This window comes from Erythrolamprus reginae, chromosome 5 (assembly GCF_031021105.1).
Source record: "Erythrolamprus reginae isolate rEryReg1 chromosome 5, rEryReg1.hap1, whole genome shotgun sequence".
Lineage (NCBI taxonomy): Eukaryota > Metazoa > Chordata > Lepidosauria > Squamata > Dipsadidae > Erythrolamprus > Erythrolamprus reginae.
In genome coordinates, this window is record NC_091954.1 from 7,539,479 (window position 1) to 7,558,660 (window position 19,182).

The following is a 19,182-nucleotide window of genomic DNA, read 5'->3' on the forward strand; positions in this document are numbered from 1 at the left end:
TTGTTTGTTTGTTTATTTATTTAATTGGATTTGTATGCCATCCCTCTCCAAGGACTCAGGGTGGCTCACAGCATATATAAAAACAGAATGTAAATCCAATTAATGATGAGAAGGAATCCAGTTTTGAAGGATTTTAACTCTTAGGTTTTAGCTTTGTTCCTGATCGAGCTACTTTTTTTACTTTTTAATTTATTGTTAATATTGTTAATTTGTTTACCCTCTTTTAAATTTACAGAGCTAGTTTACTGGTTTTCTTTAAAATAAATATTCTAAAACATGTCTCAATTAATGTAATTTTATTGTTTTCCATTTTTATAAGTTACCAGTAGCCACTGCATTTTCTAACCTCGGCTTATACTCGGGTCAATACGTTTTCCCAGTTTTTGTGGCAAAAATTGGTGCCTCGGCTTATACTCGGGTCGGCTTATACTCGAGTATATACGGTACATGGAAAAATAGGCAGTGTAGAAGAAACATCATTCTTTATTTTATTTACTTATTTATTTTGTCCAATACACAATAATACACAATGAAGGTTATAGAGGATATAGTAGAGAAGAAATATGAGATATCTTGTTTGTAAGTTTCATTGTATCTTGTTTGTAAGTTTCATTGTGTTCAATAAATAATTGTTGAAGAAAAAAATGTGGTGCATTATTTTCTGGGCAACCCTCGTATTCTGGCGGCGTGTTTCAACCGCCCGTAATTACAGGGTAATTAGTCCAGGAAGACACACACAACATGATAAAAGGAAAACCCAAAAGTTTTTATAAACAGAAAAACAGAAACAGCTCCCTTTTTAAATGTCAAAGGGATTTTCTGGTACAAACAAGGCACAGGTTAAATGCAATCCAATTGCTCACCCAATAACTGGGAAATTGAGTCCAATTCTGAAGTCCAGAGAGTCCACACACAATCTTGAACAGCACAAAAACCACGATATTGACGAAACAATGAATCAGACAAACTGCCACAAGGCTAAACCAGCACGCTGTTCTTTTTATCTGTAGCACTAATTACAGCAGCCCCACCCAACCACAGGTGGCCTCATTTTCTCTTGTAATAATCCTTCAGTTGTTGTCTCCTATGCATCACTCTACGCATGCATGGATGTGTCATTAATTCTTGTTCAGAATCCAAGGATGATACAGATGATTGATCTCCTCCTGGGCTGTCTGCCAAACTCCCCTCTTCCCTGTCACTCACGCTTCCTTGGTCAGAGGAGGCTTCGTCGGCAGATTCCATCGGGAGCAAAACAGGCCTGCGGCATGTGGATGTCTCCCCCACATCCACCTGCACATTCCTTGGAACAGGAGCTGGGACAGAGCTAACCACAACATCTCGTAGAATGGCTAAGCCTGGATCATGTAGCCATTGGACAGCACTGCCCTCAAGATAATGTATTTCTTGCAGGGACCCAGAGTGGATCTTCTCCAGGTCTCGTCAAATAAACAATGTCACTTGGCGGGACCCAGGGGAAGAACCTTCTCTGTGGCGGCCCCGGCCCTCTGGAACCAACTCCCCCCAGAGATTAGAATTGCCCCCACCCTCCTTGCCTTTCGTAAGCTACTTAAAACCCACCTCTGCCGTCAGGCATGGGGGAATTGAGATCCTCTTTCCCCCTAGGCCTTGACAATTCTATGCATGGTATGTATGTATGTATGTATGTATGTATGTATGTATGTATGTATGTATGTATGTATGGTGTTTATATTAATGGGTTTTTAATCGTTTTTAGTATTAGATTACTATTGTACACTGTTTTACTGTTGCTGTTAGCCGCTCCGAGTCTTCGGAGAGGGGCGGCATACAAATCCAATAAATAAGTAAATAAATAAGTAAATAAATAAGTAAATAAATAAGTAAATAAATAAGTAAGTGAGTGAGTGAGTGAGTAAGTAAGTAAGTAAGTAAGTAAGTAAGTAAGTAAGTAAGTAAGTAAATAAATAAATAAATAAATAAATAAATAAATTCTGCCGCAATAGAATGCAAAGTTTGCAGGACGTTCCCACAGTCACAGTATTACCAACCAGGCCCCAGTCGTATTTCCAACATTGGCACCTGCCAATCTGCAGATCTGGTTCAGCACTGTCCAGTTTTTCCTTGGAAAATCAAAGCCAGAGGGTCATTGTAATGGATCAGTTGAAGTAGATGAATGGGAAGAAAATACAGGTCTTGTTTTTCCTGCAGGAAAGAATGTGACTACAATTATTCTTCCAACTGTTAGACTTCATTCTGCTGCCACAGCTGTCATTGAATGGCAGTTTTAGGGAGCTTGCTATTCGACTGCAGATGTTCGGTTCAACTACAGACATGTGCTGTTTGATGTCCAGGTCCTGGCATCGTTCCACTTTCAAAATAACAAGTGATCTGCTCTGGAGCAGACTAAACGGAGATATCCTGGGTTGCATTCTCTGGTGTCAGATTGTCAAGCTGCTACTTTAAATAACCATGGCTGACCAGTGCGTTTCACTGGGCCCTAAAGATCTCGGACCCTCAACTGAAGACAGCCCCAGTATTCAAGATTTAGAACAGCTCCTGAATACTGGAAGCCCTTCCTGCCACCACTCTGACGAAGTCTGGCCTAATCTTTTCTTAGGAGATCAGTAAGTATATTTGCAGGGGAGCTTTTCAGCCCCTTTCCTACATAAGTGTTCGGAAACTTCAGATCGTGCAGAATGCAGCTGCGAGAGCAATCATGGGCTTTCCCAAATATGCCCATGTCACACCAACACTCCGCAGTCTGCATTGGTTGCCGATCAGTTTCTGATCACAATTCAAAGTGTTGGTTATGACCTATAAAGCCCTTCATGGCACCGAACCAGATTATCTCAGGGACCGCCTTCTGCTGCACGAATCCCAGCGACCAGTTAGGTCCCACAGAGTGGATCTTCTCTGGGTCCCGTCGACTAAACAATGTCGCTTGGTGGGACCCAGGGGAAGAGCCTTCTCTGTGGCGGCCCCGGCCCTCTGGAATCAACTCCCCCCAAAGATTAGAATTGCCCCCACCCTCCTTGCCTTTCGTAAGCTGCTTAAAACCCACCTCTGCTGTCAGACATGGGGGAATTGAGACCCTCTTCTCCCTAGGCCTTTACAATTCTATGCATGGTATGTATGTTTGGTTTTTTTTATATTAATGGGTTTATAATTGTTTCTAACATCACACTACTATTGTACACTGCTTTATTGTTGCTGTTAGCTGCCCTGAGTCTCCGGAGAGGGGTGGCATACTAACTAACTAACTAACTAACTAAATAAATAAATAAATAAAATAAAATAAAATAAACAAACAAACAATTATGGCAAACAAACAGATTGTGTCCAAGGATTACTGTATTTTTATTTATTTATTTATTTATTTTGTCCAATACATAATACACATTGAAGAGAAAGATATGTAATAATATAAGTAAAGAAAAGAATAGAAGAAAAGATATAAAAGTATAGGTGAACATATTTGAAAGGAAGAAAAGATAAATGAGATAAGGAGAGACAATTGGACAGGGGACGGAAGGCACACTGGTGCACTTATGCACGCCCCTTACTGACCTCTAAGGAACCTGGAGAGGTCAATCGTGGATAGTCTAAGGGTAAAATGTTTGGGGTTAGGGGTTGACACTACTGAGTCAGGCAATGAGTTCCACGCTTCGACAACTCGGTTGCTGAAGTCATATTTTTTACAGTCAAGTTTGGAGCGGTTAATATTAAGTTTGAATCTGTTGCGTGCTCTTGTGTTGTTGCGATTGAAGCTGAAGTAGTCATTAACAGGTAGAACGTTGCAGCATATGATCTTGTGGGCAATACTTAGATCGTGTTTTAGGCGTCGTAGTTCTAAGCTTTCAAGACCAAGGATTGTTAGTCTATTTTCGTAGGGTATTCTGTTTCGAGTGGAGGAGTGAAGGGCTCTTCTGGTGAAGTATCTTTGGACGTTTTCAAGGGTGTTGATGTCCGAGATGTGGTATGGGTTCCAGACAGATGAACTGTATTCAAGTATGGCTCTGGCAAAAGTTTTGTAGGCTCTGGTGAGTAGCGTGAGATTGCCAGAGCAGAAGCTCCCTCCCCAACTCTCCGCCGGGATAATTCTTTGCAATTTTTGGCACGCTTTCTCTGAAAAAACTCAAGCATGATTGGGGTGTAATATGTTTAATTAATGCCTTTATTTGGCTTCATACTGTCTGCTGCTAACATTTTTAGACACAGTAAACATACCGGTCTTTCTTTGTTTCCCACCGTAGTCCCAGTGAAGCCAAGCTCTACATATGCTTCTTCCTACTTCCTTGTCTTGGCTTTTGGGAGACTTACGTTTGTCTCATTATCTCCGTCTCTCTCCTCCTTTCTTTTCATCCCTGTTAAATATTTTTCCACGGTGTCTCTTAAGGGTTTGTTATCTGCACTTCTTATCTCCTGTGTGCTGTGTGCTATTGTTTGGTCCAAAAAAACCCCTACCACCTGCAGCAGAAGTAGAAGTACAGTGTTCCCTCGATTTTCGCGGGTTCAAACTTTGCGAATAGAATACCACGGTTTTTCAAAAAATATTAATTAAAAAATACTTCGTGGTTTTTCCCCCTATACCACGGTTTTTCCCACACAATGATGTCATATGTCATTGCCAAACTAATAATTTTTGCAAATAAGTAACAAAAAAAAAATTATTGTTAATAAATAATTATGTTTACAAATATCAGGATCACTAAGTGTCTTCTTCAATGGTGAGTACCAGTAATAATGGTGAGTAAATGGTTGTTAAGGGAATGGGAAATCGCAATTTAGGGGTTTAAAGTGTTAAGGGATGGCTTGGGATACTGTCCATAGCCAAAAATGGTGTATTTACTTCCACATCTCTACTTCGCGGAAATTCGACTTTCGCGGGTGGTCTCGGAGCGCTTCCCCCGCAGAAATCGAGGGAACACTGTAATTCAAAAGTAGAGGCAAAAAAATCTTAAACACCGGGTTCGTATCTCGAAAAGTTCATCAGTAGAGGCGTTCGTAAGTAGAGGTACCACTATATCTTTCTCTCTGTTTTTTTTTTCCAGCGTCACAGCACATAGCAGATTTGACTTATGGAAAATGGGGATTAGCCACATTTTAAACGCAGCCCACGGCACTCTGTTTTGCCAAGAGTCGCATGACTTTTATGGTACAACGATTGAATACCATGGCGTACCAGCTCACGATCTTCCCAGTTTTGATCTAAGCCTATATTTTTACTCTTCTGCGGAGTTTATACACAAGGCTTTGACGACACCCGGAGGTATGGAAACCATAGCAGCTCTTATTAAGCTGTGACTGGGCATTCGCTTGGATACTTTTTCAAGGTTATTTTTTAAAAAATCTGAATATCTGAAGAAAGAAAGATAATCATGTACATTGGGCTACCTTTAAAGAACGTTCAGAGACTTCAGTTAGTCCAGAAAGCAGCCGCGAGAGCTCTTATGGGTTTACCCAGATACACCTATATACAGTATCTCCATCACTCCATGAACTGCACTGGCTTCTGATGGATCTCCGAACACAATTCATTCATTGATTCATTCATTCATTGATTCATTCATTGATTCATTCATTGATTCATTCATTCATCGATTCATCGATTCATTCATTCATTGATTCATTCATCGATTAATTGATTGATTCATTCATTCATTGATTCATTCATTCATTGATTCATTGATTGATTGATTCATTCATTCATTCATTCATTCATTCTTTCATTCATTCATTCATTCATTCATTCGACTTCTATGCCGCCCAATCCAAAAGAACTCAGGGCGGCTTACAACAAAATATAAAAATACAGTTAACAATAAAAAGAAGTCCAAAATAAATTAAATATTGCGAGACCGCCTTCTGCCGCACGAATCCCAGCGACCGGTCAGGTCCCACAGAGTTGGTCTTCCCCGGGTCCTGTCGACTAAACAATGTCGTCTGGCGGGACCCTGGGGGGAAAATCCAGTTGCCTTTTGGAATAAGAGTAACATGTGTTGTGGTTAGCTCTGGCCCAGCTCCTGCCCCAAGGACTGTGGATGTGGGGGAGACATCCACATGCTGCAGGCCTGTTTTGCCCCTGGTGGAATCTGCTGATGAAGGCTCCTTTGACCAAGAAGACATGAGTGACAGGGAGGAGGAGAGTGGGGCAGGCAGCTCAGAAGGAGATCAATTATCTAGCTCCTCCTTGGATTCGGAACAAGAGTTAATGATACAGCCACGCATGCAGAGAGTGATGCATGGGCAACAACAACTGAGAGATTATTATTGAAGAAAATGAGGCCACCTGTGGTTGGTTGGGGCTGTGGTCATTAGTGAGGCTGCTGTAAATAGCAGCCTGTGGGTTTGGCCATTGAGGAGGATTATCTGATCGTTGTGTTTCGTGGCTACTTTGCTGAATTTGACCTTTTGTGTGTTGCTTTTTCCCGCTTTGAAACTAAACCAGAGCAAAGTGTGTTTCACTTTGTGAAAGAAGAAGGACTGTGAATTGCCTCTCAGCTGCAAGCTAATTATCACAGAACTGATAAGGGACTTGTACAAATTACCAGTTTGTTTGGAGACGAGTGCTCTTTGCTATACCAAAAGAGGGCTTGGTTTAAGTGAATTTTCATTATAAAGAACATTGTTTTGAATTTTCAAACGTGTGTGTGTCTGCAATTTGTACCTGTGAATTTTTGGGAGGATTATACCAGAGAGCCCGACAGAACAGATTCCATGGGTGGGGCTTTGATGTCACCGAGACTACTTCCTGCCCGGCCAAAACGGGGAGGAAGGAGTCTCCGTGACGTCAAAGCCCCACCCCCAGAATCCCATCGTAGGATTCCCCTCCGCTGCAGCATACTTTTCTGTAAAAATAAAAGGAAGCAAAAGGAGGTGGGGAATTCCCCACCTCCCTGTTTATTTTTACAGAAAAGGACACTGCAGCGGCTTGCTGCTGTTCAAGTTTGGGTTTGGCGAACTCACCCCAACTTTACGGCAAAGTTCGGGTGAGTTCGCCGAACCAGAACTTCGTTGGGTTCGCCCAACACTACTTATGGGAGTTTCATCACTGGAGGCTTTCGAGAAGAAACTGGACTGCCATCCATCGGTCAGAAATGGGGGGTGGGGTGTTGGACTAGATGATTTACAAGGCCCCTTCCAATTCTTTTAATCTAATCTAATCTAATCTGTTGCTTTTATTTCCAGGCAAAATCTTCGTCCACTGCGCCTATGGGATAAGCAGGTCCTCCTCTTTGGTGCTAGCGTACCTTATGATCTACCATCATTTTTCATTGGGTAAAGCAATAGAGACAGTAAAAGAACATCGATGGATCTTCCCTAATCGAGGTTTCCTGAAACAATTGAGAAATTTGGACCTTCAACTAAGAAAAAAAATGAACAAATAAAGAAATGGCATGCACACATTTTTTTTAAAGACGATGCCTGTCTATCCATTGGTGCAATACATATCAAAATTATTTGCAAATTGGCAAATCACTAAATACGTTACATTCAAGGAAAACCAAGTTAAAATGTTTTAATGTTGGCACTTACCACTTTACAGGTTGTCAAAGATGACAATGACAGCCAAGACCACAATGGAACATTCTACCACCAGTGGTGGACATTATTATTATTATTATTATTATTATTATTATTATTATTAATAATTGGATTTGTATGCCGCCCCTCTCCGGAGACTCGGGGCAGCTAACAGCAATAATAAGACAGTATACAATAATAATCCGATACTAAAAACGATTAAAAAACCCATTAATATAAAAACCAAACATGTCCCAAAGCCAAAATTTATTGGAACACGATTGTAAAATGAAATTACGAATACAGAGATTAAGAAAATTCCAGAATTATTTTTTATTAGGCATATTTCTTAAAAATGACAAAAAAGAAATTCAGTATTTAATCATACACATCTTGACTGCAGCAAGAATAACCTTTGCACAAAAGTGGAAATGTGAAAAAAAATCCCGAAAGAAGAAACAGTAATTAAAAAACTAATTGAATGTGCAGAAATGGATATGATGGCAAGAAGGTTAAAAGGACGGGAAGAATCATAAAGAAGTATTATAAAGTATGGAAAAAGTCTATGAATGGTTAGGGGGAAAAAATAACATACAGAATTTAACAAAGTAATAACAAAGATATGCAAATACAGTGATCCCTCTATTATCGCGAGGGTTCCGTTCCAAGACCCCTCGCGATAATCGATTTTTCGCGATGTAGGGTTGCGGAAGTAAAAACACCATCTGCGCATGCGCGCCCTTTTTTCCTATGGCCGCGCATGCGTAGATGGTGGAGTTTGCGTTCCCCGCCGCCCACGCAAAGGGGAAACCCGATTCGGCTCCTCGCTGCTGCTGCGCTACCGAGCAGATCAGCTGCTGGGCGGCCGAAGGAACCTTCCCTGGGTCTTCCCGGCCGCCCACGCAAAGGGGAAACCCCGGCTCCTCGCTGATGCCCGCCGCTCGCCCGCCCGCCAGCAAGAGGGGGAAGACCCAGGGAAGGTTCCTTCGGCTGCCCAGCAGCTGATCTGCTCGGCGCAGCAGCAGCGAGCAGACGAAGATCGGGGTTTCCCAGCCGCCCACGCAAAGGGGAAACCCCGGCTCCTCGCTGATGCCCCCGCTCGCCCGCCCGCCGCCCGCCAGCAAGAGGGGGAGAGATAGAGAAAGAGAGAGAAGGAAAGAAAGATGAGAGAGGGAGGAAGAGAGTGTGAGAGAGGAAGAAGCAAGATAGAGAAAGAGAGAGAGAAAGAAAGATGAGAAAGGAAGGAAGAGAGTGACGTCATCGGGTGGAAAAATCGCGATATAGCGTTTCGCGAAGATCGAGATCGTGAAACTCGAGGGATCACTGTAGTGAATAATAGTAGAATTTTCTGTAGAAGGAATTGTACAAAATATTGGTGAGATATACAATAGAAGCTTATGAAAGGTTGTAAATAATTAAGAATCATATATATTGCTGAGATATATTATAGAAGTTTATGAAAGGTTATAAATTGTAAATTTTTAAATACTTGGAATTATAATAAACTTTGGGAAACAACTTTTGATAAGAGAAGGGCGGTAAAGGACCCCTATGTATTTTTGTGTTTGTTTGAATTCTGTATTGTCTTATCTTAAAATATATATATATATATATATATATATTTAAAAACCACAACAAAATTATTTTTTTAGCTTGGTTGCAGGTAATCCCAGCGACCGATAAGATTCCACAGAGTTGGCCTTCTCCGAGTCCTGTCGACTAAACAATGTCGTTTGGCAGGCCCCAGGGGAAGAGCCTTCTCTGTGGCAGCCCCAGCCCTCTGGAACCAACTCCCCCCGGAGATTAGAACTGCCCCCACCCTCCCTGTCTTTCGTAAACTACTCAAGAGTCACTTATGCTGCCAAGCATGGGGGAGTTAAGATATTCCTTCCCCTTAGGCCATTACAAGTTATCATGGTATGTTTGTGTGTATGTCTGGTTTATAATAAGGGTTTTTAGTTGTTTTATTAATTGGATTGTTACATGTTGTTTTTTATCATTGTTGTTACCCGCCCCGAGTCTACAGAGAGGGGCGGCATACAAATCCAATAAATAAATAAATAAATAATAATCGCTTTTTGTCTTGTAAAATTTATAATGTTTGCAGAATGTTGTATTATTTGACCCCTATGACAATCATTAAGTGTCGTACCACATGATTCTTGACAAATGTATCTTTGTCTCTTATGTACGCTGAGAGCATCTGCACCAAGACAAATTCCTTGTGTGTCCAATCACACTTGACCAATAAAATTCTATTCTATTCTATTCTATTTTGGAACTGATATGGACTAATGGCAGACTTAATAAAAAGAGGAAAAAACAGCCTTGTGCCTTCCGACCCCTGTCCTATTGTCTCTCCTCTATCCCATATATCTTCTCTTCTATCCCTATATCTTTCTTCTATTCTCTCATCGATTTATTTTATATTATTATTATTATTATTATTATTATTATTATTATTTATTAGATTTGTATGCCGCCCCTCTCCGAAGACTCGGGGCGGCTAACAACAATGAAAAGACAATGAAAACAAATCTAATATTAAAAATAATCTTAAAAACCCCAATTTAAAGAACCAATCATACATACAAGCATACCATGTATAAATTCTATAAGCCTAGGGGGAAGTGAAATTTCAATTCCCCCATGCCTGACAACAGAGGTGGGTTTTAAGGAGTTTGCGAAAGGCAAGGAGGGTGAGGGCAACTCTGATATCTGGGGGGAGCTGGTTCCAGAGGGTCGGGGCCGCCACAGAGAAGGCTCTTCTCCTGGGTCCCACCAAACGACATTGCTTAGTCGATGGGACCCGGAGAAGGCCAACTCTGTGGGACCTAACCGGTCGCTATACTCTCTCTTTTATTCTTTCTCTAATTCTATTTCCTTGAAGGTATCCTCTATTACCTTCATTGTGTATTATTGTGCATTGGACAAAATAAACAAACAAACAAATAAATAAATAAAATAAATAAATAAAATAAAATAACTAAAAAGAAAATATGCAGGGGGATCAGGGAGACATTTTAAGACATGCACCTGTGTCCCACTGTCAGATGTCAAAAAGTTATTGGCACACAAGACAGGAAGGTCCTGCAGTGATAGGATACGAACAAACTGTGCAACAATCACTTGATAGCCAACTTGCTTGCTTCTAAGGTCAACCACCACCTTTTGCAAATGGACACCCTCCGAGCCAACATACCCTCCGTGAAAGAACTGGAACGCCGTATAGACAGCTGCAGGTTGGAGTTAAATGAGCTAGACGAAGTGTGGCCCAAAATTTATATAGGTAACATGTAAGTATTATCTTGAAGGAAGGTATTGATTGACTGGGCTAAACAGTATTTACAGAGGAAGCTGTTTTGCAATGCAAAAATATTATGCGCTTGAAGAAAAGGTTAAATGCACACCATTGTTTAGCTCTCTTTCAGAAGGTTGGGAAGTTGGAATTAGCTTTCAATAAAACATTAAATTTAAAAAACTTTTCTATTTAGACTATAGACAGGGAAGAAACCAGAAGAAACAATATTGTTCCATCAGCTACAACTGTTTCTAAAATGTGTCATGGGACTCAATTGAATTTATATGCCGAATCTTGCTTGTAAATCAATTAGTTTGTAGCCTTTTAAGTTTTAGACATCATGTCATATCATGTTGTTATATATTCAGCATGTTCATATATAATAAAATGCGTTAAGTATTACATGTTATACTTGTCTTGATCTTGAGCTATAACCAAAATGGGACTTAGGATTCCTACCAATGTATGTTTTTTGTGTACATAAAATAATTTTTTTAAAAACAATAATTTGTAATGCTCTCGTTTGCTAATTGTAGGTCGTGTGATGCAATAAGGAATATTTAACCTACCAAACACCAAAATATGTTTGACAGAGAAAATCCAATGAACTATTGCGATTTTTATACTGTATAAATTGCAAAAATAAACACAGAGCCAAAGAGTCGATTTATGAATCTTGTGCTGTAATACATTTATTGAAGATGGTGAAACAGATGGAGAAATTTAAAGGCATGCAAAATACAAGGCAGAGGTTAACAATAGTACAGTGTTCCCTCGATTTTCATGGGTTCGAACTTTGCGAAATGTCTATACCATGGTTTTTCAAAAATATTAATTAAAAAATACTTTGCGGGTTTTTTCCCTATGCCACGGTTTTTCCCACCCGATGACGTCATATGTCATCGCCAAACTTTCGTCTGCCTTTAATAAATATTTTTTAAATAAACTTTAATAAATAAACATGGTGAGTAATAATCTAAATGGTTGCTAAGGAAATGGAAAATTGCAATCTATCTATCTATCTATCTATCTATCTATCTATCTATCTATCTATCTATCTATCTATCTATCTATCTATCTATCTATTGGATTTGTATGCCGCCCCTCTCCGGAGACTCGGGGCGGCTGACAGCAATAATAAAACAATGTACAATAATAATCCAATAAATACTAAAAATGTTTAAAAACCCATTAATATAAAAAACCAAACATACATACAGACATACCATACATGAAATTGTAAAGGGCCCAGGAGAAAAGAGCATCTCAGTTCCCCCATGCCTGGCGGCAGAGGTGGGTTTTAAGTAGCTTACGAAAGGCAAGGAGGGTGGGGGCAATTCTAATCTCTGGGGGGAGTTGGTTCCAGAGGGCCGGGGCCGCCACAGAGAAGGCTCTTCCCCTGGGTCCCGCCAAGCGGCATTGTTTAGTTGATGGGACCCGGAGAAGACCCACTCTGTGGGACCTAACCGGTCGCTGGGATTCGTGCGGCAGAAGGCGGTCCCGGAGATAATCTGGTCCGGTGCCATGAACCAACACTTTGAATTGTGACCGGAAACTGATTGGCAACCAATGCAGACTGCGGAGTGTTAAAATTTAGGGGTTTAAAGTGTTAAGGGAAGTCTTGTGATACTGTTCATAGCCAAAAATAGTGTATTTACTTCCGCATCTCTACTTCGCGGAAATTCGACTTTCGCTGGCAGTCTCGGAATGCATCCCCCGTGGAAATCGAGGGAACACTGTATTTGGTTTGTCAAAAGAAGGAAAAATGGGTCTATAGAAAAGCAAGATTTTGGCTCCTGTTGATGTCTGAAGTGACTATGGTTATCCCGAGAAAAATATAAAAATTATAAATAAAAGAGCAACTTGAATAATGGGAGAGAGCTTGGCATTCACGCCCTAGTCCTCTCTCATTTTGTCCTCCCAATTTGTCTGTGCAGGGTCACAGCGCACAACAAGGAGAGGCTGAGTCAACACGGCATCACCCACATACTGAACGCAGCACATGGTGCGTGGGGTAGCAAAGGAAATCAGACCTTCTATGGATCAGAAATCTCTTACTATGGGATAGCAGCAGAAGACTCCGTAGATTTTGACCTAAGTGTCTATTTTCATCCAGCATCAAAATACATCCACCAAGCACTCAGAACCCCAAAAGGTGAGTCTCAGCCTCTGGCAGAGCTTGAGTTGTGTTGGACTTAAACATGATCTAAGTATTGCCCACAAGATCATATGCTGCAATGTCCTGCCTATCAAAGACGACTTCAGCTTCAACCACAACAACACAAGAGCACACAACAGATTCAAGCTTAATATTAACCGCTCCAAACTTGACTGTAAAAAATATGACTTTAGTAATCGAGTTTCTTGAAGCGTGGAACTCATTACCGGACTCCATAGTATCATCCCCTAACCCCCAACATTTTTCCCTTAGACTATCTACGGTTGACCTCTCCAGATTCCTAAGAGGTCAGTAAGGGGCATTACATAAGCGCACTAGAGTGCCTTCCGTCCCCTGTCCTATAGTCTCTCCTATATCTTGTATTTCTTCTCTACTATATCCTCTATAACCTTCATTGTGTATTATTGTGTATTGGACTAACTAACTAACTAACTAACTAAATAAATAAATAAATAAATATACTAGTCTCCCTTAATTTTCAAATTCAGCAAAAAAACCATGTGACATATATGATTTTTTTGCTGAATTTGAAAATTAAGGGAGACTAGGATAGATCTATTTTGGCCTTATTTTGGCCTCATATACCCCACTGGGACTTGAACCTGCAACTTTTGCCTTGTAAGGCAGAGAATTATCCTCTAGGCTACAGTATCCAATCACTTCAGCTCTGCACCAGGGAAGGGTTACATATTTTTGTGTCGAATCACCCTGGTGTATTGAAGGAACATCACAGCTCCTTATTTTGCCTCTCGGCCCAACCCAGGGCCATTTCCAAGGCAGTTAATTTTATTGATAGCCAACAATTCTATCTGTATGTGTCACATGTTTTTTTGCTGAATTTGAAAATTAAGGGAGACTAGGATAGATCTATTTTGGCCTTATTTTGGCCTTATCAGCTAGCCATACCCACTGGGACCTGAACCTGCAACCTGTATCCTCTAGGTCAGTGTTTTTCAACCGGTGTGCCGTGGCACACTAGTGTGCCGCGAGACATGGTCAGGTGTGCCGCGAGGCGGCTCCTGCAAGTGGGAGCTCCAAGGCTGAGGCTTCAGCCCTGGAGCTCCCACTTGCAGAAGCCGCCCCCCGGCTATTGCCCGCCGCCACCGCCGCTATTGGCACCACCGTTCCTTGTAGGCTGCGCGCGTGAGCGCCCGCGCACCCCAAAATTCCCCCCCGCGCGCCCTTTTCCATGAGCGCACAGTCCTCATCCCCCTGCCAGTCCGCGGGGGGGCGGGGGCGGGGAGGCGCCGGCAGTAGAAGGTGCTGCCCCCGCCCGCCCGCCCGATCCGCTCCCTCTCCTCCTCTTCCGCCGAAAGAAACGCGCGGAAGCTGCCTGCTTGAGCCTCGCGTTGCTCCACCCCGCTTCGTCCTGCTTGTCATCCTCCGTTGTTTTTGGGGGGGAGCGGCGGGAAAGCCCTGTGCCGGCCAGGAAAGCCGGGTTTGCTTTCCGTGAAAGCAGCGCGCCTTTTAAACACGCTGCTTTCCTGCACCTCTTTCCTGGGGAGGGCGAGTGGCATCAGCGCCACCCTTCTACGAGCAGCAAAAGCCTCAGCGACGGATCGCGCCATTTGCCTTTCGGCTCCGTCGCTGAGGCTTTTGCTGCTCGTGGAGGGGGGGTTGGCGGTGCCGATGCCAAATGCTTTCCCTCCGTGGTGGGGGGTGCAGGGCAGGCGCAGTCAGCCTCAGGAGACAAAGAGGGAATGAGAGAAAGGAAAGAGACAGAAAGGGAGGGAGAGAAAGAAAAAGTGAGAGATAGAAAGGATAGAGAGAAAGGGAATGAGAGAAAGGAAAGAGAGAGAAAGGGAGGGAGAGAAGGAAAGAGTGAGAGATAGAAAGGATAGAGAGAAAGAGGGAATGAGAGAAAGGAAAGAGACAGAAAGGGAGGGAGAGAAAGAAAAAGTGAGAGATAGAAAGGAAAGAGAGAGAAAGGGAGGGAGAGAAGGAAAGAGAGATAGAAAGGATAGAAAGAGGGAATGAGAGAAAGGAAAGAGACAGAGAGAGAGAAAGAAAATAAGAGAGAATGAGAGAGCAACAGAGAGAGAGAAAGAACAAGAGAGAGAAAGCATGAGAGAAAGAACAAGAGAGAGAGAGAAAGAAAATAAGAGAGAGAACGAGAGAGAGAGAAGGAAAGCAAGAGAGAAAAAGAGATAGCAAGAGAGAGAGAAAGCAAGACAGATAGGGAGAGGAAAGGAGAGCGAGAGAAATGAGAACAAAAAGGGGAGAAAAAAGGAGAAATGAGAAAATGATTGAGGCAGAGAATGAGAGGAGAGAGAAACAAAAGAGAGAGAGAGAGGTGATTCTTGAAGCATATGGTAAAAAGCACCCAAATAATAAGAAACCCCCCCAGCCCACACCTGTTTTTAAAAAGAATAAAAGAGAAAAAAACCCCAGTCCTCAACTGGTTTTGGAAATGGTTCGAGTGTGTATACACACACACGCATAAGGGGGGGGGAGAGAGACAGGGATGGAAAAAGAGGAGAAGTGAGAGGGAGAAGGAATGAGGGAAAAAGGGAGGAAGAGAGAGAAATGAGAAGCATGAGAGAGAAAAGGGGGAAAGACAGGAGAAGTACCCAGAAATGTGACAGTGGTATAAATTTGAGGAGGGATGATTGATGATTGACTGTATTTATAAGGGGATGTTACATAGGATTGTATATATGAGGGGGTTATGTATGTATGTATGTATGTATGTATGTATGTATGTATGTATGTAAGCATTATTTATTTATTTATTTATTCATTCATTCATTCATTCATTCATTCATTCATTCATTCATTTATTTATTTATTTATTTATTTATTTATTAGATTTGTGTCATTTTGGTTGGTGGTGTGCCCCAGGATTTTGTAAATGTAAAAAATGTGCCGCGGCTCAAAAAAGGTTGAAAATCACTGCTCTAGGCTACAGTATCCAATCCCTTCAGCTCTGCACCAGGGAAGGGTTACATATTTTTGTGTCGAATCAATATATATATTTATATATATATCCTTGCCTTTCGTAAGCTCCTTAAGACCCACCTTTGTCGTCAGGGATGGGGGAACTGAGACATCTCCCCCGGGCATATACAATTTATGAATGGTATGTTTGTATGTATGTGTGTTTAGAAAACGGGGTCTTTTAAATATTTTTAAATAGTAATTTAGATTTGTTGTAAATTGTTTTCACTTTGTTGTGAGCCGCCCCGAGTCTGCGGAGAGGGGCGGCATACAAATCTAAATAATAAATAAATAATAAATAATAAATAATAAAATATTTCTTTTCGTAAATTTATATATTTATATATATATTTATATATTCTCAGTGTGCCCAAAGAGAGAAATGTTTGCCTCCATCACAGCCTCCTGAGTGTTCCACCTTTCCACCTCTGCACCAGTCCAAAGCAAACCCCAAAATATCTCTTTTTAATATTGTCGTCTTCTCTCTTCCTTCTCTCCCCTGTGCAGGAAAAATCTTGGTTCATTGCGTTCTAGGAAAAAGCAGATCCTCAGCCCTGGTTCTAGCTTACCTGATGATTTACCAAAACTTGTCTCTGGCTGATGCTCTTGAAATGCTTCTGCGGCATCGAGCAATTTCCCCAAATCGAGGGTTTCTGAAACAGCTTCAAGACCTAGACCTGGAATTACGTTGCAAGAGAACCCTGTGTCGACTTTTATGACGTGACAAAAAGGGAGAAATTGGGACTTTTAATCAGATTAATTTTTTTTTTTGAAAGATCCTTACAATCTTATCACCATTTTATTTTTATTTTTCTCGAGCAGAATTTGCAACGCTTCTATTTCAAGAAATCAATGAGCCCAAGAAGACTCTGGACAATGCTTTTATCTAACCTACCTTTCTATTTGCACCAGGGACATTTTAACAGTATTATGGGTCCCGGGCAAAATAGTGTACTGTCAATGAAGGGCTTGCCTCCAGAAGAAAACGATCCATCACTCATTCCTCTTCTCACAACAAAATACACCTTACTCCGCCAGACTTGAAATTCTTGGTTTAGACAACTTACAACTCCGTCGTTTCCATTCCGACTTAATTATAGTTCATAAAATCATATACCAAAATGTCCTACCTGTTAATGACTACTTCACCTTCAACCGCAACAACACACGAGCACGAAATTGATTTAAATTAAATGTCAACCGCTCCAAACCTGACTGCAAAAAATACGACTTCAGCAACAGAGTAATCAACGCCTGGAATGCACTACCTGATTCTGTGGTTTCTACTCCTAACCATAGTTCCCTCTAAGCTGAGCAGTGAGCAATCGCTCACTTAAAAATCATCATCAACTCAGAGTTTTCCAAACCTGCCCAGAAGCCGAGAGGGAAAGAGTGAGAGGGAAGGAGAGAAAGAGGAAGAGAGGAAGAGAGAGAAACAGATAGAAAAAAGAGAGGAAGGAAAAGAGAAAGAAAAAGAATGGGAGTAAGGAAGAGAGAAAGAAAATCAAAGTCTAGTTTGAAACTAGCTCAACTATTTAAGTGGCATTTTGATATTGATAGAGTTGCCCTATTATGAGCTCACTGTTATAGACACACAGTACAGTATTTTATTTTGAAATTCTCTGAGGCAAAACAGGGTGGGGTTTTTATTTGTTTGTTTGTTTGTTTATTTATTTATTATTTCTGTGTCGCCCAGTCCTGAAGGGACTGCCGCTCAGACACTATACTTTTCCGCCCACCCCAAAAAAAATTAGAGGGAACACTGCTCCTAACCCCAAAACCTTTGACCTTAGACTATCTACAATTGACTTCTCTCCCTTTCTAAGAGGTCTGTAAAAGGCGTGCATAAGCGCACCACTGTGCCTACCATCCCTGTCCTATTATCTTCTTTTGTTACTTTTTATTATTACTTATCTAATTTTTAATTTGTACAAATTATCACCCTATAATTGTTTGACAAAAAAACCCCTGTAAGTTTTGAGGACGATGTCGGATAACCATTTCTCTTGTGTAGGGTTTCCTACCTGGGCAGGGGGTTGGACTAGAAGGCCTCCAAGGTCCCTTTCCAACTCTGTTATTCTATTCAAAGATTAAGAAGAAAAGGAAACATTTAATCCCACTTATGGAGTCTTCAAATGTACAACACTTCATTTATACTCTTCAGTAGTTTTTTTAAGAATCCTGGAGAGAGTTAGAAAAAGAAGATGAAAACTATTTGTTTGTGTTACAACCACTTAAGTCTTCTTCCTTTGGAGCATTACACAACGATACATTCTTGTCTGGAAAGGTTTGTTTTCAACTTTTAAAGCCCTACATGGCAGTGGACCAGAGTACCTTCGGAACCGCCTGCTAACGCACGAATCCCAGCGACCGATAAGGTCCCACAGAGTTGGCCTTCTCCGGGTCCCATCGACTAAACCAGTGTTTCCCAACCTTTTTTGAGCCGCGGCACATTATTCATATTTTCAAAATTCTGGGGAACACTGAACGGGGGGGGAGGGGCGGGGGGTAAAGAAAAGTTTGGACAAAAAAAATATTTCTTCCTCCATTTCACTCTATTTCTCCCTCCCTCTTTCTCTCTCTCTCTTCCTTCCTTCCCTTCTTTCTTTCTCCATCCCTCTTTCTTCCTCTTTTTGCTCTCTCTCTCCCTCCTTCCCTCCCTCTGTCTTTCCCTCTCCCTCCTTCCTCCCTCTCTTTCTCTCGCTTTCTTTCCCTCTCTTTCTCTTGCTTTCTTTCTCTCTCATTCTCTCTCCCCTCCTTTCTCTCTCTCTCTCTCCTTCTCTCTCGTTCACCACGCCAGCAACAGAGAGAAAAAGAGAGAGAGAGAGAGCCGGAGAGAGAATGGAGGGCGCCGTTGTCTTCGCCTCCGCCCGCCGGCTCTGCAGCTAAGAGGCAGCAGCCATCAGCGCTTTCCTGGGCAGATGGCTTTGCTGACCGGAGAAGCGAGCGATCCGGGAGTCCGGGACTGGGTGGCTTTGCGCCATGAAAACGGCAGCAGGGAAAAGTCGGCCGGGCTAACGGGAGGCGGTGCATGGCCGGGCGCTGGGGACGTCTGGGAGGGCGAGGGGGTTGATGGTTGCTGCCTCTTAGTTGCAGAGCCGGCGGGCGGAGGCGAAGACAACGGCGCCCTCCATTCTCTCTCCGGCGGCGGAGGAGAGGGGGCAGATCGCGCCCCAAGACAGGAGGCGGCGGCGGCGAGTGGGCGGATCGGGCGGGCAATGGGGCAGGGCAGAGAAGCCAGTGGTGCGTTTGGCCGGAG

The 19,182-nt window shown here is 42.1% G+C and overlaps 2 protein-coding genes across 2 annotated transcripts; both read left to right on the plus strand.

Annotated features, from left to right (window-relative positions):
• Window positions 1–2,451: 2,451 nt before the first annotated feature.
• LOC139168351 (dual specificity protein phosphatase 13A-like) lies at window positions 2,452–7,370 on the plus strand. Its single transcript, XM_070753927.1, has 3 exons — window positions 2,452–2,606; window positions 5,034–5,251; window positions 7,171–7,370. The coding sequence occupies exons 1-3, from the start codon at window positions 2,452–2,454 to the stop codon at window positions 7,368–7,370; spliced, it is 573 nt and encodes a 190-aa protein (XP_070610028.1).
• Window positions 7,371–10,677: 3,307 nt separating this feature from the next.
• On the plus strand, window positions 10,678–16,642 carry LOC139168352 (dual specificity protein phosphatase 13A-like). The gene is made up of 3 exons (XM_070753928.1): window positions 10,678–10,802; window positions 12,745–12,962; window positions 16,431–16,642. The coding sequence occupies exons 1-3, from the start codon at window positions 10,684–10,686 to the stop codon at window positions 16,640–16,642; spliced, it is 549 nt and encodes a 182-aa protein (XP_070610029.1). The 5' UTR covers window positions 10,678–10,683.
• The last annotated feature ends 2,540 nt before the right edge of the window (window positions 16,643–19,182 follow it).